This window comes from Pan troglodytes, chromosome 9 (assembly GCF_028858775.2).
Source record: "Pan troglodytes isolate AG18354 chromosome 9, NHGRI_mPanTro3-v2.0_pri, whole genome shotgun sequence".
NCBI classification, from domain to species: domain Eukaryota; kingdom Metazoa; phylum Chordata; class Mammalia; order Primates; family Hominidae; genus Pan; species Pan troglodytes.
Window position 1 is genome coordinate 123,555,000 of NC_072407.2, and position 27,762 is coordinate 123,582,761.

At 43.5% G+C, this 27,762-nt stretch overlaps 1 protein-coding gene across 5 annotated transcripts in view; it reads left to right on the forward strand.

Annotated features, from left to right (window-relative positions):
- SORL1 (sortilin related receptor 1) overlaps positions 1 to 27,068 on the forward strand; it is a 185,445-nt gene extending 158,377 nt beyond the window's left edge. For 4 of the 5 annotated variants that reach the window (XM_063784581.1, XM_016922169.4, XM_063784582.1 and 1 more), the window contains 13 exons: positions 216 to 328; positions 556 to 660; positions 1,473 to 1,545; positions 4,445 to 4,527; positions 6,112 to 6,208; positions 8,245 to 8,429; positions 12,152 to 12,271; positions 13,131 to 13,295; positions 14,443 to 14,617; positions 15,542 to 15,648; positions 18,467 to 18,659; positions 20,940 to 21,152; positions 22,881 to 27,068. In XM_063784581.1, coding sequence (XP_063640651.1) covers positions 216 to 328; positions 556 to 660; positions 1,473 to 1,545; positions 4,445 to 4,527; positions 6,112 to 6,208; positions 8,245 to 8,429; positions 12,152 to 12,271; positions 13,131 to 13,295; positions 14,443 to 14,617; positions 15,542 to 15,648; positions 18,467 to 18,659; positions 20,940 to 21,152; positions 22,881 to 22,948 — 1,697 coding nt within the window. In that variant the 3' untranslated portion in view covers positions 22,949 to 27,068. The remainder of the gene's footprint in view (positions 1 to 215; positions 329 to 555; positions 661 to 1,472; positions 1,546 to 4,444; positions 4,528 to 6,111; positions 6,209 to 8,244; positions 8,430 to 12,151; positions 12,272 to 13,130; positions 13,296 to 14,442; positions 14,618 to 15,541; positions 15,649 to 18,466; positions 18,660 to 20,939; positions 21,153 to 22,880) is intronic. The other variant, XM_016922170.4, reaches the window with a different exon arrangement.
- The last annotated feature ends 694 nt before the right edge of the window (positions 27,069 to 27,762 follow it).

Here is a 27,762-nt window from a genome sequence, read left to right on the forward strand (position 1 = left end):
CTGAGCCATGATGTGATGTGTGGATGGCACACCTTGCTTTTTGGAAGAAGAGGAAAAGTGTCTTGTCAATGTGAAGACCAAGCTAGCAGCCTTTCTAGTGGATAGTCTCAATGCCGGCTGTGGAGTCATTCTTGTCCTTGTTCTAAGCCCAGGAAAATTCCTCTGGTTGGCTGCTATGCAGTTGGATTTTAACTTTGAGTTGACTCTTTTTCTAGTGCCAGATGCCCCTCGAAATCTCCAGCTGTCACTCCCCAGGGAAGCAGAAGGTGTGATTGTAGGCCACTGGGCTCCTCCCATCCACACCCATGGCCTCATCCGTGAGTACATTGTAAGTACCTTCCATGAGTTGGCTGTATGTGTGTTGGGGGTGCTAGGAGATTTCTGGGTATTCTGTATGACTAGGGGGTTGATTTGGTTTAGCTTTGTAGGTGATGACCCATCCGTCAGAACATTTTGCTCCTCACCTTCTTTTCTCTCCTCCAGCCTCCTTGCAAGATATTAGGATGCCCTGGACCTTTGGTTCCCTTTACTCACATTTTTTTCTTCTCCCTTTAGGTAGAATACAGCAGGAGTGGTTCCAAGATGTGGGCCTCCCAGAGGGCTGCTACTAACTTTACAGAAATCAAGAACTTATTGGTCAACACTCTATACACCGTCAGAGTGAGTGTCATCATCCATTCCAGCCATCCATGCAGTCTTAGAACTGAGCGAAATTGCTGCTGTTTTGTGAGAACTCTCTACTCACCTTTGTGAGATGCATATTAGTAATCTGCAAAATACCCAACTTCTTGCCCTGGGACGGGGGAGCTCAGAGTTTCTTTCAGTCTCTTAAATGGACACCACAAAGAGCTTGACATCAGAGTTTCTGTAGATAACCGGGCGTTTATGGGAATGCCGCTTTCCCTGCTTTTAACTCCGATATTCTGCTAGCTTTCCAGCTCCTATACTTTTGCACTCAGCTCTTTTCTGCTTATCTTTAGCTGCAGGATGATGCAGAGCTATGATAAGTAGTCTTTCTAAACTGATTTTATGAGGTTCTTATGAAATATATTTTTAGTATTTTTAGCAGAGAGAGAGAGATTTTGTGAACAACATGTTTGCTGAGACCATTAAGTGTATACATTCGTGACTCTCACACTGATAATTTTGTCAGTACCCTTTTTGTATATGTGTGTATTTATGAACACACCCCCCATACACCTGCCCTTTAGAAGAACCTTGATATTTGTCGATCAATAGAAATTTTCTGATCTTAGGACTGTCATAATGCCCTTTACCCAAGCTCCTTCCCTTGGCTTTTTTGCCCTCTTATTTCAGATGCTGGGGCCTCTGAATATTCTGGATCACTCTGTATACAATTTTTCCAGCCTCACTGCCAAAAGCTCACCCCTTTAGCTCATTCGGTATTCTTGCTGTATGGTGTATGGTGTATTGCCTTTATTTCATATTAATTCACCCTCTGATTTGAAAAGGTGGCTGCGGTGACTAGTCGTGGAATAGGAAACTGGAGCGATTCTAAATCCATTACCACCATAAAAGGAAAAGGTAAATGATCCCAGCATTTGCAGATTTAGAGAAAATATTATAGAAACCCTTTCAAATGACTTTCAGTGTGACCGGAAAATGGAGAAACGTAGTTTAGAAAAACATCACACAACTTCCTTCTCCCCAACACACGCACATTTCTGGGTGTCTCTGTAGTGCTTTAGATAGAGTCTTTTTGGGGTGACTGAGTGTCTTTTTCCTCCTAGTATTGAGCATTTCTTCTAATGCAGACATACAAAGGGATTTCCAAAGGCCATCATGCGCAGCCCTTTGTGAGTAGTCACAATATCTAAAATAGAAGGAGTCCTTCCTTCTCGCCAAAGCTGAAGATGATTTTGTGCATGTTCATTTATGGGGTTTTAAAGAAAGCACCATGCTGACTCTTGTTATTCTCCCAGTGGCACTGGCAAACTGTGTGTAGGTGGTTTTTTATCTTGTACTAGAGCTGATATTAGTAATAACTGATGGCTTGCCGAGGGCAGGACGCTCTAGAGTGTTCACTGCTTTGCGTACATCAGCTCATCTAATTGAACAGTCAGAACAACTACAAGAAAGGATAAGGAACTGGAATGAGGTTACGTCACTTGTCCCAGGCCACACAATCAGTAAGTGACAGAGCTGGCACTGGAACCTGATCTGCCTGACTCCAAAGCCTGTGCTCTTAACCACTGTGCTCCACGCTTCTCTCTGGGCTGAGACACATGCGGCCTACTGGACCGCCCTGCTTGCCGGGGGTGGCGGGCTCAGCATCTTGCACGAGTGCCTCGTGAGGGCAGAGATCTGGTCTGTTTTTCTCTACTCTATCACGGGCATCTAGTAGAGACTAAGGAAATGATGATTGAGTGAATCGAAGCAGTTAAATGAAGGGTTCTGGCATAGTTTGGGAGATGGACTACAGCTCATTTTCCAGAGTGGTTTTCCTGACCTTAGCCTTGACACTGGGGACTTGCATTTCTGGACTTCCAGGTATTAAAACCAGATGGACGCTGTGGCATGCAATAGGACTGGAAGATTTTACTTTAACCTAAGACTATGAGGAATAGGCTCTGGGTCATGGAGAGTCACTATCTAGTCCCCTCTAAAATCTGGAGCCTTTGAGATCAGGGCCCAAGGCGGCCAAACGTAGTGCCACCAGATGGTCTTTGGAGCTGAGTGCTTGCAGGTATTAGAGAAAGCCTGCTGAATTCACACTCTCCTAGAGTTTTTATTGTTGTATCTCTTCTCTCTACAAAGTCTGTTTCAAAACACTGACCACACCTACCAAGAAGGGATGTTGGAAGAGCAACCAAATACATGTACCTTGAATTCCGAAGGCACAAGTCACAACTGCATTTGAAAATCTCAGTGGATGGTTGCTTCTCTTTAACTTCTTTTCTGTGATTTTGATGAATCTCAGCTGCTTGCATGTATTTGGGCTAGGATTTGTACAGAAGGCAGCTGTGTGCCACATCCAAAAAGTGTTTGTTGTAAAATATCTGTGACATAGTATCATAATAACGTTTTAAGATAAAGGACAAAGACAGCAGAGGCATCAGCCAGACGCGCCAGGTTAATTGGTGAATGTAGTGGATTAGTAATGACAATGAGAAAAGCCACCATTCCCTGAGCACTTCTTATACACTAAGCACCATGCCATTGTTGCTCGTGAATGGATCCCTTATTAATCCTTATGAATCCTATGAGATAAGTATCCTTATCCTCATTGTGTAGCTGAGGAAACGGGTTTGGAGTGGATTGTGACTTGTCCCTGGTTGCCATGATTATAATTCAAGTCAGCTTTACCATATGCAGCACTCGCACTGTTTTGCTCTGTGTTGGCCACCTGAAGCTTCCAATATCCTTTCTTCTTCCAGTTATTGCATTTTCCTGAAGCCTAGTTTTATTACATGATTGATCATCTGGACAGACCTCTTCAGACTTCGACACATCTCTTTTGCCACCAAATCTTATCTGCTCCTTTGAGTCTCTCTTGCCTAGTCTATAGAAGGGGCATATGTGTGGAGAGTCTAATATGCAAGTTGTTGTTTAAATAATATTTTCTGATAATATTGATCCATTGAGCTCTTTTAGATCATGCTGGGCCAAGCACTGTCAGCCTTCTGGTGGGAAGACCTTCCAGATGACAAGCATGGCGCTCATTGGTTGAACTGAGAGGGGTCTTTTCCTTGGCCACTTCTCCTTGCCCCCTCGACTCTCAGCTTGAGCTCCAGTCTTTTTGAGAGCACCAGTGGTTTCTAGTTGTTTAGTTGGCCATATGTGAGGCTATATTGGAAAGGAAGAGAAAGAGAGTATCAGTTGAGTGCTAGGCATCACACATACATTATTTTAGTTAACCTTCCCAGCTCTGTGAAATGCAGATAACATCTCTATCTAGGCTCCAGGAAGATCAGTAACTTGCCTAGGTTACACAGCTGCCAGAACAGGAATTCGAACTCAAGTTTGCCAGCTTCCAGAGGCCACATTCTTTCCATTTTGCCACACGCACGTTTACCATTTACGATTTACTCCATTGTCAGCCTTCCGAAAGGACATGAGATTGGTGGGACTTTGTTAATGCCAATCAAGATGCCACTCGCAGTGAATGATCCCTGTTCCTTTAAGAACCAGGCTGAAGCCGGGCTGTTTTGGGACCTTTACAAAATGGAACTTTTCTGCCTGACCTAATTGCCAGGATAGCCGACTGAGCCCAGATAGTTTTGTGTTCACCAAGCAACTGTGGACCAACCTTAGCTTCAGGAAAACAGTGGTAAAAAAAGATCGATGAGGAACACTGCCAAAGAAATACCCTTTCTTCCCCGACTGAAAGATGGCTTTGTCCGTTGAGTTGAAAACTATTGAGTCCTGCCTTCCTCGCTTTTCATCACGTGGCTTCTGTTTTTGAATTCCTTTTTGTTTTCAGTGATCCCACCACCAGATATCCACATTGACAGCTATGGTGAAAATTATCTAAGCTTCACCCTGACCATGGAGAGTGATATCAAGGTAATGTGGGAATTTCAAGCCAGCAGCTGGATGGGGCTTTATTTTGTATGGGAACTGAAAGGACATAGCACACCACAGTAAGACTGGAAAAAAACAAAAAACAAAAAACAAAAAAAACGAACGGCTAGATCTAGTGAAGCTAAAATACCAGGACTAGGGTGGTTCCCTCCCCCATGAAGAACAACTTGAGTCTTCACATGTAATTATTCTGCCTCAGCCTGGTGCCTTTTTATCCTTAACCATATAATTAAATGGTTCACAGCTACAGTGCAAATAAAGAGTTGGTGTTAACAGAATATGTATGCCCTGTAATTTTCAGCTTTATTGGATTTCCTGGTGCTAAGCGCTAATGCTGAGGCGCTCACAGTGGAAGAACAACCTTCTTGTGGGAGAGTTGGATACCTTGGAAACATATTCACTTTGCATCCACCTAAGATCTTCCTCTTCCAGCACCGCCCTCCCCTCTACTGGCCCTCTGCATAGCCGACTTCTTCATTGTTATCTGTGCCCATGTGGTTCCTCAAGCTGAGATCCACTTTCCATAGTGTTCCTTCTTATCTGTCCCTCCTCACAGCCTCTCCATTGATGAATTTGTGTTGGGACAAGTTGGGACAAGCAACCTTCAGAGTCTTTCTGCCATTTACTTAACTGCCATTTAGTGTCATGACCTTGGCTTCAGAATGGGTTGATATAAGAAATGGCCTTGGCCGGGCATGGTGGCTCACGCCTGTAATCCCAGCACTTTGGGAGGCTGAGATGGGTGGATCACCTGAGGTCAGGAGTTCGAGACCAGCCTGGCCAACATGGTGAAACCCCGTCTCTACTAAAAATACAAAAATTAGCCAGGTGTGGTGGTGCATGCCTGTAATCCCAGCTACTTGGAGGCTGGGGCAGGAGAATCGCTTGAACCTGGGAGGCAGAGGCTGCAGTGAGTCAAGATCATGCCACTGCAGTGCAGCCTGGGCAACAGAGTGAGACTCTGTCTCAAAAAAAAAAAAAAAAAGAAAAGAAAGAAAAAAGAAATGGGCTTATATGCTTCTTGTCTTGTAGTCTTTGATCTTGAAAATATTTTTGTTTGTTGTCCTATATTTAACGATCTTCAGATCAAATCCTCTTATGAGCTCAGGACTTGGAAAAGGTAGTCTTTCCTGATGGGTGGATGTATTTTCTGTAGTTAGACAATGAGATCTAACCAGCCTGTTTTGTATGGATTGTCTTCTTGGCCTTGACTGCAAGGATTATCCTTAATTTCCATGGCCTAATTATCTTTCCAGTGTTTCCTCTTTCTACCTTTATTAATTGGTTCTTGTCCTTTTATTCTTCATTCACTTTTTTGTTTCATTGAATCTATAAATTAAATATGGTCTCATGTTTGTTTTTAGAAGTAGGTGGAGTACAACTAAATATTAGCTAATGGTAGCACAAGTAGAACCTGTTTAAAATTTTTAAAAAACAACCTGTTCACCGTAAGAATGAGATACCCAAGGAAAGAACAGGAAAGAGGTGTATTTTTAATCCCGCCTTTTGTATTTAGTGTGCCCCATGACTAGCTGTTCATCTAACATGCTTCTTGGTTCTCGGCAGGTAAATGGCTATGTGGTGAACCTTTTCTGGGCATTTGACACCCACAAGCAAGAGAGGAGAACTTTGAACTTCCGAGGAAGCATATTGTCACACAAAGGTAACACTTTGGTGCTGGTCAGTGTGTGAGCAGGAAGGGGTAAGGCTGGACCAATGCTTTCCCGCTATAGAGCTTGACTGTGGGTGCCAGGGAAGGGGAGGTATTCTCTAGAAGCTGTTCTGTGTTGACAGGTTCTTGTGCATTGAGGATCCTATAAGTGTGCTGCTGATCCTAGGCAGAGGGATTCACTCAGTGGCCCCTCGAGCCCTCCTCCAACCTCATGACCCTTAGTGGAAGTTGGGGGCCATAAGGAGGAAAATTGGACAGAGGCAAGACTAATTCTCTGCAGATGAGTTTTGATTTCCAAAAGAAAGAGTTCTTAGATGTAGACAGTTACCTGTCTGTCCTTTCTAGTCTGGTTCACTCTCCCGTTGCTAATGAGAGACAGCAGAAGGCCTTATGCATAACTGGTGTTCAGTAAATACATGTTGACTGGAGGAATGGACAACAAACTAAGGGAGGAGTGGTCCAGTCCCTGTTATGTATGTACCAGCAGCAAGTCTCAGCTAAAATTCCTCTATCTAAACACGTGCTAAAGGATGGATTTTAATTTATTTCTAAGTGGCGAAAGCTGCCTGTAACTGTTGAGAATGACTTGGGAGCTTCTTCCTGTCTCCTCCTTCTAGGCTGTGAAGCACTTTCAGTCATGTTTTTATTTAGTCCTTGTCATAGCCTTATAAAGTAGAGACTACAAATGTTCTATTGTTACTTTTTTTTTTAATTGAAAGTCTACAAGGTGCCCGAGGAGGTTGTTATTTTGACTTTTGCACACTGAGCACCTACCATGTACAGGCATTTACATAGGCATTCTACGCATATTATTTACATAACCCCAAGTATAATTCCGTGAGATATGCCCGCTTTACAGAGGCAAAACTGAAGTTGAAAGAATAAGTCATACGCTCAGACGGTGGCAGAGCCAGGATTGGAACCCACATCTTTCTAACTCCAGAGCCTATGATCTCATGGCCTTAGTGTTGCCCCAGTAGAAACTGGCAGAGTCAGGAGCAGAAGGCTTAACTAGCTGTTGTTTGAAATCTATTAGGGCTAGTGCGATGCTAGGCATTATGCCAAGCACTTTCTAAGCATTTTCTTTTTTTCTCCCTGCCAGCCAGCAGCTGCTGTAAGTGCTGTTATTTTTTTCTCCATCTTACAAACAAGGAAATAGAGAGTTTAAATCCTTTACCCAAGGTTATACAACCACAAAGTATAGAGTCAGGCCTTAAACCCCAGTCCTTCTGATTCCAAAGGCTATCCTGTTAGCGTAGCCTCCCCCTTCTCACTTTTCTTTTTTTAGTTTTAATAGCATTTCCTCTGATTAGAAAGGGGATACATATTTGTTTCAGAAAATTGAGAGAACAAAAAGAGTGTAATGAAAATTAAAATTGCCTGTAATTTCACTTTTACATTTCAGATATCTTCTAATATATTTTTCCATGGATTGATCTCTTTATATCTTTTTTCTAAAGTCAGAATAATGCCATATATAGTATTGTATCCTGCCCTTTTCACTTCACATAAAATTGTGAGAATTTTCCAGTGTCATCAAATATTTTTGAAACAACCTTTAGTGCCTGCACAGTAGTTGATGGAATGCACATTATTTAATTATTATCCTGTTACTAGATAATCAAATTACATTCAGTTTTTTCCTGCTGTAACATTGTGATGGGGATCCTTGTTAAACACACTTTTGAGTCTTTCTCTGACTTCATGGGATAACCGGATTGAAGGGTATGATTTCCAAGGTTCTTGTTATACAAGGCCAAATGGCTTCCAGGAGCGTTGTACCAACTCCTATCCGCGGATGGGCAGCTTTAAAGAAATTACCCAGTGCCTGTGCAGTGTGTTATGTACCGTCATCATCAGTACATAAACGTTGAATGAATTTCTCATCTAATGACAGTCCTACAGCACATGGGACTCATTTAAATCAAGAGATTACTATTTTTTTTTGAAAAAGTGCATGTACCAAGACACGTTCTTGACTCACACCCCCAACTTCCTCCTGGAATCTCCTTTTCCTGTTTTCACAGTTGGCAATCTGACAGCTCATACATCCTATGAGATTTCTGCCTGGGCCAAGACTGACTTGGGGGATAGCCCTCTGGCATTTGAGCATGTTATGACCAGAGGGGTTCGCCCACCTGCACCTAGCCTCAAGGCCAAAGCCATCAACCAGACTGCAGTGGAATGTACCTGGACCGGCCCCCGGAATGTGGTGAGTCAGCCAGAATGACCATCACAAAGTGAGTGTGGACTGTCCCCTAATGCTACGCCACCACACAACTCCAGGGCTTTTCTCTCTTTTGCAAATGTTCTGGTGCCCCTGCTGCTCTTGGATATAGGCCTTTCTTTTTCCTTTGTTTTCATACGTGCGTTATGATTCACTATGATCAGATCTGTGCTCCTTTTTGAGTCTACTGTTTTACTTTCCACTCCTCCCCAGTGTGTCTCCTTTGCTTTTAGATCAACCGTCCCAAGGCTGTTGGCACATTCATCCCCCTCTTGCCTCTGTACTTGGCTTATGCCCTTTCTCCTCCTTGGTGTCCTTCCCTCCTCTTGCTATGCAAGAAAATCCTCCCTTCTATAGTTGATCTCTCTCCCTATGAACTCCTAATATATTTATAGTTGGTTCCATATAGCATGATATTTCATTAAATACAGCTTTACCCTATTTGATAATTTTTGTCTGTTACTCTTACCTTCCTAACTAGTTTGTAAGTTCCTTGAAGGGAAGGATTGTTTTCTGGATTTTCTCAATGGAAAAGCATACAGAAGTAAATTTATAATAAGGAATTAGTAAATCCTTAGTGATGAGCGGAGGAACTAGCCTAGGTCTGGTCTTCTGAGGATATCTTCAGTGTGCATTTGGCACAGGGCTGATTCATAGGGAAATAACCAAAGTTTGCAAGTAGTTGTCTGTAAAATCAGTGAAGAAGAAGGAAGAAGTAAGATTTACTGAGCAGCCAGTAAGTGCCAGGAACAATATAAAATCCGATAAACCCATGTTCCCCCTTATTCCTTTCATTGGTTCTGTGGGTAAATATTCCCATTTTGCCAGCGAGGAAACTAAGGCTCAGTGAGGCGAAGTAACTTGCCAGAGTTAAAGCTCTCACAAGCAGTAGACTGAGTTTCAGCTCAGGTCTGGCTAATTTAACAGCCTCTGCTCTTTTGTGTGTCCCAGCACCTGATGCTGAGGCAGGGACAGTGATGAGAAACCCTGACCTATCCCCAGAAGCTCTCTTTTACCTGGAAGTTGAGTCTACTCGTAAAGAACCCTTTCTTTCCATTTATATACCTGGCAGCACATGACTGCCTCATCACCCCCAACTATCTCTCCAGAGTAGGGCAATTGCACAGAACACTGAAGCCTGACTTGATTTAGGGTCTCTAATTGTGCATGAAGTTGGAGGAGGCTTCCTGCTTCTCATCTCAGCTCATGCACTGGTCACACTAAAGGTGGCTTTCAGAGGTGAGAGCGCAAATGGGATCACCTGTAGGAAGCTCTCTGCTTCTGCCCCTCTTTAGTTCATTGAGGACCCTGGCAGCTCTCATGATTTTCCTGTCTACTGTGAGAAGTGCCATTGTCACTGTGCATGTGGGGAACCTCCCATCCCTTGGCTCCCGTGGCTCTGTGGACCCCTTTCCTCTCCAGAGACACCCCATCCCGGGCGGTCACCAGCCTTGTCCTCGGTGATGTCATCCTACCTCTGTACTCTAAGCCCCCACTTGGCCTACTCCCATCTCATGCTTTGCAGCTCCACTTGCATTTGCTTTGGGACACCTTTGAGTCCCTCAGCGCTTCTCTTTCCTACATCCTCCCAGGCGATCACCCCCTTCGGGGCTTCCCTTCCTGTTTCTCTGTCTGTGCTCTCCCATCTGTCTGTCCTTTCTCATCTGTCAACAAAAAGAGTCAAACTCTGTAAAATATATGAAAAGATTTATTCTGAGCCAAATAGGAGTGACCATGGCCCGTGACACAGCCCTCAGGAGGTCCTGAGAACATGTGCCCAAGGTGGCCGGGATGCAGCTTGGTTTTATACATTTTAGGGAGGCATGAGACATCCATCAAATACATTTAGGAAATACACTGGTTTGGTCCAGAAAGGCAGGACAACTCAAAGTGGGCATGGGGAAGCGGGGGTTTCCAGGCTATAGGGAAATTTAAACATTTTCTGATTGTCAATTGGTTGAGTTTGTCTAAAGACCTGAGATTGACAGAAAGGAGATGTTCAGGTTAAGATAAAAGATTGTGGAGACCAAGGTTCTTTTGACGTCTTTTAGTGGCTGCCCTTAGGGGAAATAGATGACAAATGTTTCCTATCCAGATCTTTAAAAGGTGCAAGACTTTTCAGCTAATGTCTTTAGGATTGGGAGGACCTGGAAGAAAAAGATCTAGCTATGTTAATAGAGATTCTTTACAGGTGCGAAGTTTCCCCCATAAAGGACAGCTTTTCAGGGCCATTTCAAGATATGACAAAGAAACATGTTTTGGGGTAAAAATATTTTGATTTTCTTCCTTGTCTCATAATGTTATGCCAGAGTCAACTTGGAAAGTAAGTCACGATATATAGGATTAAATAAAACCCATCTGATGAGAATCTGTGGTTTGTAGGACATGACTCCCCAGACCCCTTAGATAGGGATTTGGGCAAGATTTAAAAAATCAGAGCTTAGTCCTCACAGCTGCTGAGCAGTGCTGGAGAAAGTCACCTTGTTGCCTGGGACTTGGAAATCCCTTTGTGGATCCCCGCTCAGTTCCTGCTCATCCCATGGATCCTGCAGCTCCTACGGTCCTCGTCAAGCCCCTGTCTTACATGTGCACATAACTCTTGGAGAAAATGCTCTTTGATTGTGCCTTACAAAGAAAGCTTCCTCGGCTCCCGCCCTCCAGTTATAAACTCCCTCGTCTTCCACTTTCTGCTGTAAACTTCATCCCATTCCCACTTCCCTGCTTGAAACTCCCTCAGTTTCCAACGTTTACCAGTTAGGACTAAGCAGGGATGCATAGAGCAGAGGAAGTGACAGTAACAGTGGCTTCGAACAGTTTATTTCCTCTTGTAATTAAAAGAAGTTTAGAGTTGAGCAGTGCAGGGCTTCTGTCGTGGCAGCACAATTTGATTGGGCACCCGAGCCCTGTCATCTCCAGCCTGTGGCATGTGTCTTCAAGCTCACCTCATGGTACAAGAGGCCTCCTGGGCCTGCAGTCATGATCTGTATTCCAGGCGACCAGAGGGCAGGAAGAAGGGCTCCTCCCTCTGTTGTAATGAGCCCTCCTAAAGCTTTTCCTGTGACACTTCTGCGTCTCAATGGCTGGAAGCTCTTTGTCTAGCCTCTTCTAGCTTAGGGAGGTTCGCAGTTTAGACTTTTTCCAGGCAGCAATTCTCAATCAGAACCAGAGTTCTGAGGAAGAAAGGGAGGATGGGTACCTGCTGGACAGCCAGCCGTGTCTGCTCTCCTTCCCTCCCTCCACATACTTCCTGGGGTGTTCGCATCCACTGTGCAAGCTCCCATGGCTTTCCTTCCCACTCAGCACATCCCCTTGGAGCCTACGTCTGTGCTGCCAATGGTAGAATGACACCCCCTCTTTAATAACCCCCCCGTTCCCTGGCTCATCATGTGGGTTTCTGGTGTAGCATCTAACACTCTATGTTTGCCACTTGTTATTTATAATTATGTATGTTTTTCTTCTCTGCCCGCCTCTCCTCCAGAAGGAGCGCTTTGAGGACAGAGACCACATCATATTTATTTTTGTAGCTCTACATACAGTGCCTGGCCCAAGTGCCTTCTCTGTAAATGCTGTAAATGTAATAAATGTTGAATGAAGACTTCTCTGTGAGCTCTTTTGAAGCAGTTCCAGGGTCTTAAATTGGGGATTTCAAGGAAATGAGATCATCGGCCTATGAGCTGATGTCCTCTTCCATTCTCTGCTTTTACCAGGTTTATGGTATTTTCTATGCCACGTCCTTTCTTGACCTCTATCGCAACCCGAAGAGCTTGACTACTTCACTCCACAACAAGACGGTCATTGTCAGTAAGGATGAGCAATATTTGTTTCTGGTAAGTTTCCCATACCGTTTCAGTTTTTTAAGGGATGTCTTAAGTCCTGGGCTCTGGTCTCAACCCAGGACCTGGGGAGCTCGCATACCTGGACTCCAGGATTGATGTGTGTGACGAGAGGCAACTTCCTCTTCTTCATAAGCATCATCAGGTTCTTGCTTGAAATACAGAATGAACGGCCACTTTCACCAACTGCAGCTCCGTTATGGAGGACTGATAACTTGGCAGATGATCACAAGTATAGATAAATCAAAAATTTTTATCAGGTTCCACTTCTAGGAATTTAGCCTACATACTTTTATGTGTGTGCCAAGATATATGGAGAAAGATACATGGTACATTATTATTCTTATGATAGCAAAAGATGTGAAGCAACTTAAATGTCTATGAAGAGAGGACTGGTTAAACATATCATGGTTTATTCATGCAATGGAATGCAGGGCAGCCGTTCATAAGAAGTGTGACAACTCTAAATGTACTGATATGGAAAAATCTCTAAGCTATATTATTATATAAAAGAAGCCAAGAGCATAATATGTGTGCCATTTTCTCAGTTGTATGAAAAATATTTGAGGAAGATAGGCTTCATATACATGTGCATATATGTGTAAGGATACACGTACATACATATCCTTCCTTATATATGCATAGGGGATTTCTGGAAGGAAGCACAAAAACTCTTACCAGTGGTACCTCTTGGAAAATGATTTGGGGTAGGTGGGAAATTATTTTATATTTTATGGTTTTTTGTACTAACTGAATTTTAATCGTTGTCATTATTTTGTTGAAAAAATACTTTAATAAAGATTGCATAAGGCCATGATGTATTTTTTTTCCTTCATGTGTGCTTGGGCTTCAGGTCCGTGTAGTGGTACCCTACCAGGGGCCGTCCTCTGACTACGTTGTAGTGAAGATGATCCCGGACAGCAGGCTTCCACCCCGTCACCTGCATGTGGTTCATACGGGCAAAACCTCCGTGGTCATCAAGTGGGAATCACCGTATGACTCTCCTGACCAGGACTTGGTGAGTGGGTTGGGCTTCCAGGCCTCTTTGTTTATTCCTGGCCTGGTTAGGGTGGGGTGGGATGGAAGGGGGTCCTGTAATGGGGCAAGAAACACAGGCCTGGTTTCTGGCGCTCAGCAGGAGGCCTCTCTCCCATTTCTGTCTGACCAAAGACGGGGTCCGTACAGGGACCTCTTCTTAGTTGGCACTTCTCCATTATTCCTAGCTGCCATTTTGGTTTGTCCCTCTTTCTCCTCCGCTGCTGATATTTCCTTCCCTGACCCTCTCACACAGGGATTAGCAAACAAAGGCCTGCAGGCCAAACACAGCCCATTGCCTATTTTTTTAAAATAAAGTTTTATTGGAACCAAGTCATGCCTATTTGTTTATATATTATATCTGACCACTTTCATGCAATGATCAGCAGAGTTGTTGTGGTGGAGACTATCTGGCCCTCAACACCTGCAGTATTACTGTGTGTGGACCCTTACAAAAAGTTTCTGACCCCTCTTTAAAAGGAGCATTGATCCTAAACAAAACAAAAAAACTGCCATTTTTTCCTTGCTCTGGGTTGCTCTTCCCTCTCTCCTCTCTCCACTCCCCTTCATCCAGCGGTGATTGGTTTAAAATGCTTGGTTGCTAATACTCCTCTCAACTCTCCACTTCCTTGTCATGATTGAATTTCCTGTGCTTACTATATGCCCTGTTGTTTTCCCCTTGCCCCCCCTATACCCAGAAGCAGCCTGGGAGAAAGTAAGTAGAGCCTTGCCCTTTAGAGCCAGGATTGAACACTTTGGTTCATTCTCTCTCCACCAACAACATCCATGAACTATTGCAGTGGTGGAGATGTGGAAGTTGAGTACTGAGTTTGGATGTGCTTGCTTGTTCCAACCTACCTGCTGATGTCACGATGAATGTGGCCCTCCCTAGAGGGTTAAAAAAATGTTAGCTGATAGCTCTATGTGCAGTTCTATGAGTGAATAGTTATTTTAAGATTGGATCTGGTCACTCCAAAGGCCTTCCAAAGAATGGAGTCAGATTTCGGGACTCAAACTCTTGTTGCTGTGGGTCCCAGCTATTAATATACTACATTGTCCACCATTGAACTACAAAGAGTGAAAAATGTCAACTTTCTGATTATCATTCACGTGTTCTTTTTTGGTCCTAGTTGTATGCAATTGCAGTCAAAGATCTCATAAGAAAGACTGACAGGAGCTACAAAGTAAAATCCCGTAACAGCACTGTGGAATACACCCTTAACAAGTTGGAGCCTGGCGGGAAATACCACATCATTGTCCAACTGGGGAACATGAGCAAAGATTCCAGCATAAAAATTACCACAGGTAAGCAGGAGAGAGGTTAGCGGTCTTCTCACACAGCCTGCCCTCAGTGCTGTGCCGCTAGACTTCCAGAGACAGACTTTTTGTTAGGCGTTTGTTTCACAGGGAGTGCAAACGCTGCCCTTCAATATCCCTACAGGGGCAGAGTAGTGCAGAGGCTCCAGGGTCTGGGCCATGGCGTGGTGGCCAGGGCACAGTGGGCTGGGGAGTGGCTATCGTTTTCTATATTTTCTAAGTCTTCTTAACTCCCCTCGCTGGTTTTGATATTACTAAAGGAAAAGAGGAGGGATGCCCAAGAGAGGAAATAAAACTGAATAGTTAGCACTAAGACCAAGTGCTGTATCTGAGAATCTGGATGACAGGTTCTCAGTGGTCCATTGTGGCAATCTGACATGTTGAAATGGAGGGAGACCCACAGCTGGGCAGTAGATCAAAGGGCAGTCAGGCTCAAGTTCAGAGAGCTGGTAGTAAGCTCCGTTGCTCATACAGCAGCAGGTATTATTGGGAGTTTTGATATTGGGTAATGGAGGCCCAGCCCCATTTATGCTGGTGGTGTGCAGTGGGCCTGGGCCATGTGCCATTGTCACTCCAGTGTCCTGTCTTCAGATGGAACTCCTTATCCCATCCCATTCCTTCCTCACCACCCTTCTACCCCACCCCATTTGTTTTTGCACACACTTGGTTACAAGGGCTATTAAGTACTGTCCAAATTTCTTGGCTAAAGATGTTATAACAACAATAAAAGAGATGCCAATTAAAGAATATCTACCATGTGCTAGATTCTGTACTCAGCAATCTATGTGTTTTATTTTTTCTGTAACCCAGCCCTCCAAGGCTAGCATTATTTAATCTCTCTTTGACAGACAAGAAAATGGAGTTTCAAATGTATATCCACTAACCGCATCCCATCTCATCTTTAATTTTCAGTTTCATTATCAGCACCTGATGCCTTAAAAATCATAACAGAAAATGACCATGTTCTTCTGTTTTGGAAAAGCCTGGCTTTAAAGGAAAAGCATTTTAATGAAAGCAGGGTAAGTTCCTCCCTCATTCTCAATGACTTTGGAAATTTAATTGAAATGCTGTTTCAGAGATGAGCTTGTTAACAGCATGCTGGCATAGATAGTGTAAAAAAAAAAAAGAAAAAGAATAGGACATGGACATGAACTTGAGAATTAAAGGACCATTTTCAGTGGGATTGCTAATTAGCGAAATGTTTATACTGCCCGTTAAAGATGAGAATCTCTGCACTAAGCGCTTTTCAATCCTGACTTGTCTTCCCCTGAAGAAAGACAAATGGGCTGGAGGCCATGCTATGCTTCCCGCAGAAGCTGCAGCTGGGCTGGGGCTCAGGGTGTTAAACCAGGAGCCCTGCCTATTCCACACTCGCTGAGGGTGGGACTGTGGCTTCAGTACCAGGAGTTGAGCTGCACTCTCAGCCTGGCATCTCAGCACTCTCTTCCCAGATAAATTACAGGGAGCAGGAGGCACTTGAAGATACTGTGCTGACTTATGAAGAACACCTTGGTTTTGTTTGGTTTTGCTATTGGTAGGCCAATATGGTATTCACAGCAAAAGACAGGGGAAGAGGAGTAAGACCTGGGAGTAGATTTACCACCCAGGGGTGGACAGATTCTTGAGTAAAGCTGGGTTGGCCCCAGAGACAGCAAAGCCTTTGCTAAATAGGAATGTGATGAATCAACTATGGCTACCTGGAGATGCAGCATAGGCAAAGAGCCATGGGTTCTAAATAGTCACCATGCAATGCCAAAGCAAAGTGAAATTAAAATTGGAAAATTCTCACCACACACTCGGTGAGAATTCTCATAACTCTTGTAACTATGACATCTAAATGGCTAATATCCTTAAATAGAAGGAAAGCTTTCAAGTAAGTTCAAAATGGAAAAATTCTAATTTTGAAGAAGGGACATGTAACAAAGCGGAAAATTCCAGCAGCAGTAAGCAAAAGGAGAAAAGTTCAACCTCACCAGTAATCTAAATAACAAAGAGGTAGCCCTCTCACGTTAAATTGGTAAAGATTTGCAGGGAAGAGTATAACTGGTATGAATAGTAGTTGGGGAAGTAAACGTTCTGGGAATATGAATTGGTTCAAACTCAAGTAAGGCTCTTGGGTAATACCTATCAAAAACATTGAAAGTGTTCACACCCATTGATCCAGCAGTTGTAGGATTTTACTCTAAAGCAACAATGTGCATGAAGAATTTGTGTGTAGTATTTATGACAGCAAGAAAGAGGAAACAGCCGAGATGCTGAACAGAAGAGGATGGGTTAAATAATGTATGGGTGGTTGATGTTGTGTAATCTCAATTATTTTCTTTATAACCTTTATGTATTTTACAAATGATCGACACCAGATATCTATTAGTTGGAAGGTAATAACTGCTGGCTTATAGGAAAGAATGCGGGGATGAGATTCCAGGCAGGTATTGGGAATCCCAGTTCGGCAGCCAGTCGCCATTAGGGGATCCTTCCTGGGTGGCTGGAGCCCGGCTCTTAGGTTAAGATTCTAGGTTAGTATTTCGTTCCTAGTGGAGGGTCTGGCATAGGCATAGCATGTCCTTCTTCCCTTCCTCTGACAAGGAGTTCAAAGAATTGTATTAGTCCGTTTCCACAGTGCTAATAAAGACATACCCAAGCCTGGGTAATTTATAAAGGAAAGAGGTTTAATTGACTCACAGTTCCACATGGCCGCAGAGGCCTCTCCATCATGGTGGAAGGCAAAGAGGAGCAAAGCCACATCTTACATGGCGGCAGACAAAGAGAGAATGAGAGCCAAGTGAAAGGGGAAACTTCTTATAAAACCATCAGATCTTGTGAGACTATTCACTACCATGAGAACAGTATGGGGGAAGCCGCACCCATGATCCAGTGATCTCTCACCGGGTCCCTCCCACAACACAGGAGAATTATGGGAGCTAGAATTCAAGATGAGATTTGGGTAGGGACACAGCCAAACCACATCAAGAATAGATGGGTCAGTGGTATTGGGATCAAGAGACTGTGATTATGCAAGGGGGCCCAATATGTGGCTAGAGAAAAGTGATGGAGTCTTTTCAGGGGGATGGTGGAGAGTGTCAGTAGCTTTGACACTTGAATAGTTGGGGATCAGCAGAGAAGTCAGGTTGTCAACCCTCATCCCAGCTAGTATCCTGGGCCAGGGCTGTCCCCAGGATGGCTTTTCCCAGCACCAGAGTCCAGGGCTGTAACTAGGAAGACATTTCATCCTCTCCTCCAGTGAACAGGGGCCTGAGCTGGCTGCAGTGCTTCTGATTTCAAGGCCAGGTTGTTGGGGGGCTGAGATCGGCTCAGAAGGAGCTAGAAAGCAGGGAGACAGGAAGTGAGCCGACAAGGTCATTCCTACATATTGTTCTGGGGACAAATGTCTTGTCTTTTCTAATTGCAAGTTCCCCTTTCTCACCCCATTGCTGGAGTCCACTGCGACCTGGATTTATTATTAGTCAAATTCCATTATGGCAAACTGTTCAGATTCTTGGTGGCATTTAATATTGCTTGAGACAGGCAGACTGCTGAGCAAATCTCTGAGTGTGGCTTTGTTAAAATGACTTTCCTGAGGGCCACAGTTTTCATTTCCACAATATAGCTTGTAGGGGGCGGGTGTGTGGCAGTTATTTGAGATATTGGAGATGAGAAAATTTTCATTTTCTGAATCCAGTATCTCAGTGGTAATGTAAAAAGAACAAGGAGAAACCCAGGGCGCTTTCGCGTCTGTAGCAGCCCGCAGTGAGGAGCTCACATAAAGATGGAACCAGTAATAGAGGCTGTCAGCTTCCATATTCGACTTCCTGAGCAATCTCTTGTGTTTGTTTTCAGGGCTATGAGATACACATGTTTGATAGTGCCATGAATATCACAGCTTACCTTGGGAATACTACTGACAATTTCTTTAAAATTTCCAACCTGAAGATGGGTCATAATTACACGTTCACCGTCCAAGCAAGATGCCTTTTTGGCAGCCAGATCTGTGGGGAGCCTGCCATCCTGCTGTACGATGAGCTGGGGTCTGGTGAGTTGCGATTGCTGCCCGTTTCTGTCTTCAGTTCTAGGGAAATAGCAAGAATGTCATATGGTTTGATGACCATGTGTCTTTCTAAAACACATGGAAGATATTCTCAGCTTAAAAGAAAATCATTTATGTATCAGTTTGGTCAGGTAGTGATGTATTTAACAAATACTTCCTGAGCTGAACATGGTACAGGAAGCTGAGATTACAGGGGGACCGGATTCTGAACATAAAGTGCAAGAAAGGCAAGGCTTTGTTTAAAAAGGGAAACTCTAGGTTCACAAGAGTTTCGTTTGTTTTTTGTGGGACTTCTCAGCACCTCTAACATGCTAATATATCCTGTGGATCTCCAAGCCAGTAGATCATCTCCTTGTCATGGATTTTACATGTAAAATCATATAACTGATTTTACAGTGCACACCTCTGCCCCGCCCCGGCTTCATCTTAGCTCTCAGCATAAGCTTAGGACTGGAATTTGTCCTGGGATCTCTGTCTTATGTCTTATGCTGGGCCATGCTAGTGATGGAAGAGAGGACCCTTCCGTTCATACAGAAAGTCTGCTTACATTATAGTAGTTTGGCCAGGATTTCAACAAATGTTTTGCCACTGGTCTTTTTTAGTTCCATTTACTCTCAGCCAAGAACTAACCAGTGCTCAAGCCAAAATCTTGTGTTAGAGTTGTTAAATGTTCCGTCTCATAGTGTTTCTCAGGGTGAGATCTCGTGCAATATTTATCCTTGGCACCCCCCACTAAGAGAGGGAAACACTGCCTGCCACTTCCCTTGGGAGAATCTTAACATATTAGAGGTTCTAAGAAGGTCCTACAAAAACCAGCCCAACTCTTGTTGACCTAGTATTTCCTCAACAGAGCCCCATTTTTAGGCAAAACTAATTGGCAACCTGTGAAATATGCTTTGGGAAAAATTCCTGTGCAGACCCCTCCCGGCCACCTTTATGGAACCAAGGTTGTCAGGCAGAAGGGCTCTTGGCCAACATCTTGCCCCTTCACATTCACCTTCCCCTTGGAAGTGGGGTGGGGGAGGGAGGGCACTCGTTCCTGGAGCTCCCAGCCTTCATTGTGCCGACTTCCTCTTCACTGCTCCAGCCGAGCACACCCCCTTCATTAACCACTGCACAGTTGGAATAGGTTGGAACATATTAAATAAGATGTTGCTAGAGTTTTTTTTTTTTTTTTCTGGCAAGGAAATAATGAAAGAAATGTAAATACAGACACGAATATTGAATTGTTAGATTAGGTTTGCAAGAAACGATTGTTCTCTGGCCCATCTTGATGAATACCCTGTCAGGGTGAATGCCTGGGGAGTGACAGAGCTTTCTAGTGAAGCAGAGACCTGGCCTGCGCCACCTCTCCTGACACCAGGGAGCAACCCTGAGCCTGTTGAGGCTCCTCATGGAGACCTAGACTGAGGGAAGTCCAGTCTGTTTCCTTTGCCAAAAACTGATTCCTAGGTTTCATTTTCAAGTTCAGACTTACCCTGGGATTTTTAACATGAAAAGTCTACTGTTTTCAAGGAGACTGGCCCCTACCCCAGCAGGATGGGACGTGGGGCATGGCTTTGCCCTAGAGCCCTGGTGGTACAAATCTATTAGTGAATCATCACAGAGCCTGTTTGTTTAAGTCAATAGGAAGGGGCCATCTTTGTTAGGTTATAAATGCCGAAATGGCTTTGCAAAGAACTTTAAAAAATGTTAAATGTATATGGAAAGTTGTTTTTCTCCCTCACTCTCTTTTTCACTTAAGTGAAAAACCTCATAAAACTTCATGAGCTGTTAAGTCTGTATTGTGGTGTAGGAATCTCGTTTGTATCACTTAATGGAGCTTCAGGTAATTGCAGTTCAGAGTGACTTTGGTGCCAAGTAGGGGGAAATAATTGCAATCTCGTTAATTAGTGGTCTGATTTCACATCCTCTTATGTAAGGCAAGCAAGTGGTCTTAAGTAATAATGCTAATGAAATCAATGTTGATACCCCAACAAAGGTCTCCCTTCCAAGAGATTATCTAAATAACCAACAAGGCAGTGATTAGGAGTCTAATGTAATTACCATATTTGCATGCACAAGGCCCTTGGTCTATCAGCTCATGGCAAGTAGTGGGGAAGCAATCAGGCATCACACACATGCAGAAACGTCTCACACCAGACAGGCAGTTTGCGTAGCTGTGGCGATCGCCCAGCTTTTTTTGGTGGGTGGGGCCTTGAGGAGTCATCTGGTCTGTTCTCCTGCCCTCAGGTGGGCTTATTGGTGGGAACTTTGCCTTGGCAGGTGCAGATGCATCTGCAACGCAGGCTGCCAGATCTACGGATGTTGCTGCTGTGGTGGTGCCCATCTTATTCCTGATACTGCTGAGCCTGGGGGTGGGGTTTGCCATCCTGTACACGAAGCACCGGAGGCTGCAGAGCAGCTTCACCGCCTTTGCCAACAGCCACTACAGCTCCAGGCTGGGGTCCGCAATCTTCTCCTCTGGGGATGACCTGGGTAAGTGGGGCAGGGAGAGTCGGTTCTTCCTCCCAGGGCTGACCCCCACGCAGCCAATGACTTGATTAGGAAACACCCACCTTCAGCTCCTCTTTTGACCCTGGAGGAGCTCTTCATCAGCCAGCGATTTGATTCCATGAGTTTTGGTTAAACCATTCAGAGCCCTCACTTTTTAACTTTTCAGTTAAATTAAAATGTTGTATTCTCTTTGATTGTGTAGTTCTGGCCTGAAACAGGGAGCTTGCCCCAGGCCTTGAGACTCCCAAAGTATCGGAAAATCCTCAAGAATATCTGACCCCTGTCTCATCCTTCACTGAGCTGGAGGTCTGACATCTCTGGAGATCCTAACCCAAGATAAAAAATAATGCTTTCCCAATCAGCTTCTATCAAAGGAGACCCTTTCCATCTTGCTGTTTCTCTTTCTGGTTGCTAGTGTAACCTCACCAGCCATTCTTTTATGTACCTTACCACAGTGGTCCCCAACCTTTTTTGCACCAGGGACCAGTTTTGAGGAAGATAATTCTTTTTTCACTGGACCAGCGGTGGAGGGGGAAGGGTTGGGGGATGATTTCAGGATGAGACTGTTCCACCTCAGATCAGCAGGCATTAGATTCTCATAGGGAGCGCTCAGTCTGGATCCCTTGCATGCTCAGTTCACGATAGGGTTTGCGCTCCTGTGAGAATCTAATGCTGCCCTGATCTGACAGGAGGCGAGGCTCAGGCTGTAATGCTCTGACTCACCACTCACAGCCTGCTGTGCGGCCCCCCATTCCTAACAGGCCATGTACTGGTACTGATGGCCCTCGGCCCGGGCATTGGGGATCCCTGTCTTAACATATAGCAAGGGAAAAAGTAAGAAATTTCCCGTTTTGAAATCTTTGCACAATGAAAACCCTAAATGCTAATAGAGATAGTAAGATAGTAATATAATAAAGTGGGTGTGTTACGAGGCTTCCCCAAACTTAGACTAATGACTGTGAATGTACAAGTTTATTTTTTTCCGTTAACTAGTTACAATTATTTATCTATGTTTATAAAGACATTTGTATATTCCCCTTCACTGATCATATGATGTTAGCTCTGTTCCCTTTCCTTGTCAGTTTCCTTTCTTGCCTAATAAGCCGGCACCTGGACTGCCTTGTGTGAATGGGGTGGCTTCTTTGCTTCTGCCGTTGGAGGCAACAGGAGTGGACCCATCATCATGCCCTGCGATAGTCACTGAGTATCGGTCCACACTTGGTGACACAGGATTATACCGGGCGTCACAAGGGGACAGCCGTTAGTCTGGGAAGCTGTCCTCAAAATGCTTAAACTCCTCCCAGATCCTTTTCCTCAGAGCACTTTGGGTTCAGAAGAGAAAGCAGACACTGAAGTTCACTGTGCTAGTGTAGGGTATAGATAACTCAAACTGGGGAACCCAAACTACCCACTTAGCTTTTGAGTAGGTAATAAGAGTCTTCTCCTGAGAAGCTTTGTTTTCCTAATTTGGCTACGTTCAAACGACCACTAAAATAAATGGGAGGATCCATCGACGGGTAGAAGGTGGCCAGGAGGGACAGTGGGAAGCTGGGCTAGGTTTCACAACTGATTATGGTGGCTGCCTGGCTATGGCATTGACCTTCTCAGCTAGAGGGTTGTGGTAGGGTTGAGGGGTGGGTAGAGTGGTGGGATGTGGGGTCAGGTGAAAATGTGTTGGAACTCACCAAGGCCTGACTGTTTTGTCTCTAGGGGAAGATGATGAAGATGCCCCTATGATAACTGGATTTTCAGATGACGTCCCCATGGTGATAGCCTGAAAGAGCTTTCCTCACTAGAAACCAAATGGTGTAAATATTTTATTTGATAAAGATAGTTGATGGTTTATTTTAAAAGATGCACTTTGAGTTGCAATATGTTATTTTTATATGGGCCAAAAACAAAAAACAAAAAAAAAAAAAAAAAGGAAAGAAAGGAATGAATAAACTTTGTAGTAATCAACTGTGAACTTCAAACCAGGTTGATTTTAGTAACCCAATTGCTTTGATTTGACATTAATGTAGTCTTACAGGGCTGTGCTTGCTGGGCATGCTTTTACGTCTGTGAGATAATTTCGGTTCAGTAAATTGGCCAATCTTTTTATTTTTCTAAGACACAGAAATGTATTTAATAAAAACCTCGAGAGAGTGATGGGTGGAACCCCTTCTCCTTGAAAGTGTGTACAGATATTCCATTTTGTTTGGATATAGTTTATAGGCAAGTGTGTGGGTGTATTATGGGGGAAGGTTTCTTTATGTTATTTTGTTAATTTATTGGGACTCTGTGTAAGGCCAGGCTTTAGTGGTCATTAGACACCACATGTGTTATGAGCCCCTTACCCATAGGGTTGGGGGTGGGAAGAGAAGCATATTTTTTTGCCATTCCGGAAGCAATCCATTTTTATTCACTTGTGTGTCATGTAATGGTCTTTGGCAGGAGAGAGCACTGAGTCATTGCTGGAGTTCAGTTCAACAGAGCTGCAGCTTGGGAAGCCCTGTAAGCCCACAGCTTCCTCTCTTATATTAATTGATGGAATTTTACTGTATGTGCCTCTGTACAAGATGTAGCTTTGAGAGCTACAAAATGATAACACTGCTTTATTACACACTGGTTTCATTGTCATTGCAAAAACTTACCCTGGTTGTGGGGGAGAGTTCTAGATCTGTGCCATGATCCATACACTGGCTAATAGAGTACATAATTTTTCCATTTTCCATTTTTTGTTTTTACTTACTACTGAAGGATCTCAAATGTAAAATTATGTATTTGGTTTGAGATGGCCACTTATTGTCCTTAAAAATCCATACTGATATATGCAGTCATTTTGAATTGGACAGTGCCTTCTCTTTTTTTTTTTTTCCCTCTTCTTCCATCTCCCTCACCCATGCCCCCACCCAATCTAAAGAGACAGTGCTGTACACTCTCATAGAGATAGAGAAGATCTAAAAAGTTGAGACTACTCAATCCAGTTAACAGCAGCAGGAGCACTAGAGTTTGTTCATTTATTCTCTCTGTAAAACAAGCTGTGCTTTTTTTCTTCTGCCTTTAAAATGCCACCCGTGTATTCAAACCATGGCCACTTGATAGTTAGTAGAATCCATCGTGGGCCGATGCAAGCCCTTTAGGCTTAGTGTTGTAGGCACCAATGTCGAGCATCGTTGTGACTTGTACTGTATGATTCTCACTGAAGAATTTCCTTTCAGCCAAGAAGCAGTGAGGTCTGGGAATATTCCAAAGTCATGTCTCTGAATATGTGTCCTTGATATGCAAGCTTTGTAAAACCCCATCCCCCCTTAGGTGCGAGGCATCACCTTCTCACAAGTGTTTAGTTTCTTTTAACCACAAGTATCATTCTTGGGTGATAATATAGTTTCATTCTACTTAGGGATTGTTTAGAAAACAAAGAAAGAGCCAATTAAATTTTTTAGTTTTTGAAATTTTTATTTATATGTATACTTGGATGAGTATTTTAAGCTGTCGACCTTTAGTTTGCCATACGGGTAGGACTGTATTTCATTTTAACAACTGGTGGTAATGATAAGCCTTCTTCTAGCGTATTTTCTCTTCTTTCCTGTCACTCTCCTTTTTTAAGTTTTTTTTTTTAAAGACTGGAATTTTTTTTGGCTTTATCTTGTCTTACCGTAGAGATTTGTTCAAAACTCTAAGCCCTACCACCTCCCCTTTAATAAGCTCTTTAAATAGTTGAATCATTAACAACCTGGTGGGAGGCAAGTCATTTAATTGAACCACTAGGAAGTGTATTTTCTTTTCTTTTTCTGCCAACTTTTTGGTGGCATTTGTAAAAGCTGATATAAAAGGCTCTGAGATGTTATTTTCAGTTATTCCATAGGCAAGCCTTTTTACAGAGCATATGTCTCCAGTTGGCAGCTTGAGATATTTCCGAGCATCCGGTTCTAGCTACCAGTGCCTCCCAATGCTTAGTGCACAGTACTGTAGACTGGCCATCACCCCTCTCCTTGGAAAATGCCACTGTGCTGTTTGAAAAAAAGCAGCCTTTTAGGGCTAGAGTATTTTATATAAACAGAAGAGCTAAGTTCCTGAAGACTAAGCTAGATAGCTGCAGCTATATGTAAATTGTATATTTTTATGAACTTTTGAAGCACACACTCCTGTTTCCCTCTGTGTAGCTTTGTGGGGATTTCATGTATATATGCTGTCTGAAAGAATCCAGAGGTTGGAGTGCCAATAGAAAATGAAAACAAATGCCTTGTACTACAGGCAGCCTTTGAAGGTGACCAGATAACTGTCTTCACTGTGACCAATCGGAGTCCCTGCTTGCTTGTGAAGAAGGGGCTTTTGTACCTTGTTGGAGGTGCCACCTCAGAAGTTCACACTGTGCAGGAAAAAGGTTTTATTCTCTCCTGGCATACATTAGAATGTCAGATGCTTGCATCCATGTGGACCACGATGGGCCTCTAAAAATTGGTGGGCAGGGGGTTTGCTTATGAGTTTTCTCTGGAAACCGATTTTACTCCTGGATGTATTGAATGCCCCTTGAGCTTTATGAGATACGAGTCCACATGGATAAAATGTTAGAGAGTGGAGTTCTACAGAGGATTCCAGGAAGAGGCCATGTCTGTGCAGTCCTAGTTCCAGACAGGTGAGAAGCTCCAGGAACTACTGGCTACCTTGACAAGCTGGGTAAATAGTTATCATTCTGGGTAACTGGTTGAAACTCTGACTTTTGGACAAGTAATTCCTGGGGTTCTGTCTTTGGTAGCATCACCAGGGATATTTGGGTGGGACAGACAGAAGACACACAGCTGCCTGTTCTCTCCTGCCCATCATGTTTGGCCCACTAGATGAAGCTGTACTCAGCAATTTAGGGAATGTAACCCTTCTCAGAACTGGCCATTTTCAGGGGAAGCTTGGGAGAGCAATAGTATGGTGAGCCCCTTACAGATGAGCGCCTACTCCTCCTTGGCGAATGCTGCCTTCAGATGCTTACCAAGTGGTCACTGCGTCTAGTAAGATTATATTTCCAGTACACTTCCTTAGGGCAGAAACACCATCCTGTCAGGTTTGGTCAGTCCCTTCTTCATGAAGGGAGTCATGGTGAATTCCTGAAAATTTTCTTCTTTCTGCAGACAGTTGGATGAGTCCCTTAGAGAAGGCATCCAGAGACATAACCAAACTGAATATCATCCCATATTGATTTTAGGAATTGACTCTAAAACTCTGTGCAGAATCTTGTGTTGGGATTGTATCTTGACATTCCTGTTATGTTATTTTTCTTAACTGGAGTGTGTGCTGCCTTTCAGGTACAATTTTTGTGTAATAAAAGCCAGTGCATTAAGTTTATATAGACTACTTTCTATGCAAGACTGAGATATGGAATAGATAGCAAGAGTATGTACTGCTGGGTACATGGACAGTAAGTGTGTTTTCAGATGGAGTACCAGCACCGAAAATGGGTTGAGGGAGGATGGGTTGTATGTATGTTTCTGCCCACTAATTTTGAGCAGCCATATTATGAATTAAATCATCACAGCCGAGTAATAACCCAAGAATGGTATTAGTTTCATGTGTAATAGCTCAAATGGAATAAGTATGAATGCTGGAGTGGACCATTATCCTCAAATATTCTATGTCACTTCTCATTTAAAGACTCTTGTTATGAACTATTAGAAACTTTAGGCAAAATCAAAAGTATTTGCGGCAAAATAAAGGCCTATTCTACTCTTATTTAAAGTGAAACACTGTATACTTGTTTCTCTCCAAAGTGAAATTAAGTATTTATAATTTCAATTGCCTCGATAAGTTTCCAAGTCACTGAAATCTGCTGAAGGTTTTACTGTATTGTTGCACAACTTTAAGATAATTTTTGTCTCAATGTCAACTTTTTTCACTGAATAAAAATTTAACTGGGTCAAGAAAACACCTCTTTGAAAATCCACTGTCTCTGTGTGTCTCGAGTTGTTCTTTAGAGCGCAATAAAGATGGCTGACGCAGTCTCCAAACCCCATTTGATTGGTCTGTTTTAAACGGATGTTTATTTCATAGATGAGAGAACACCAAGGCCTGGAATAATTTTGTTATTAACAAGCTGGTCTCAGATGGTGGATCCTTGAAGAACACGATGTCTTTGTGTTGGTTGAGGAGGGGGGAGATGTGCTGGCTGTTTTGAAGTAAACAGAATTATTCCGTAGGGACAATGACTAAAGTGGCTCCCTTAAATTTGTAACTACGTTTGCTAAGAGACAGTTTGCTAAGACGGCAATTTTCAAATCTAAGAGGCGGAAGCACAGCAGTATAGATGAGCTGTGTGTCTAAGAGCACTTCTGTGGGTTTCCATAGACAGTCTTGTGAGGAGCGCTGTGTGTACCTATTATGGGCAGCTGAATGGCCATGGGCCTGTAAGTCAGGATTGGAGGCTGTGGAACTGGGTGGGGGAGGGAGGCAGGTTTTTAAGAAGTTAACAGGTCTTTTGGTATGCTGCTTTTGTTTAGACACTGAGCCAGAGCCAAACCCTGAAGTATTATCATCCGGTTTTGTGAATGAAGAAAAGGAGGCATAGAAAAGTGAAGTAATTTAGGAGAAACCAGAGCATAAAAGGCAAAACCAGCCTCCCACC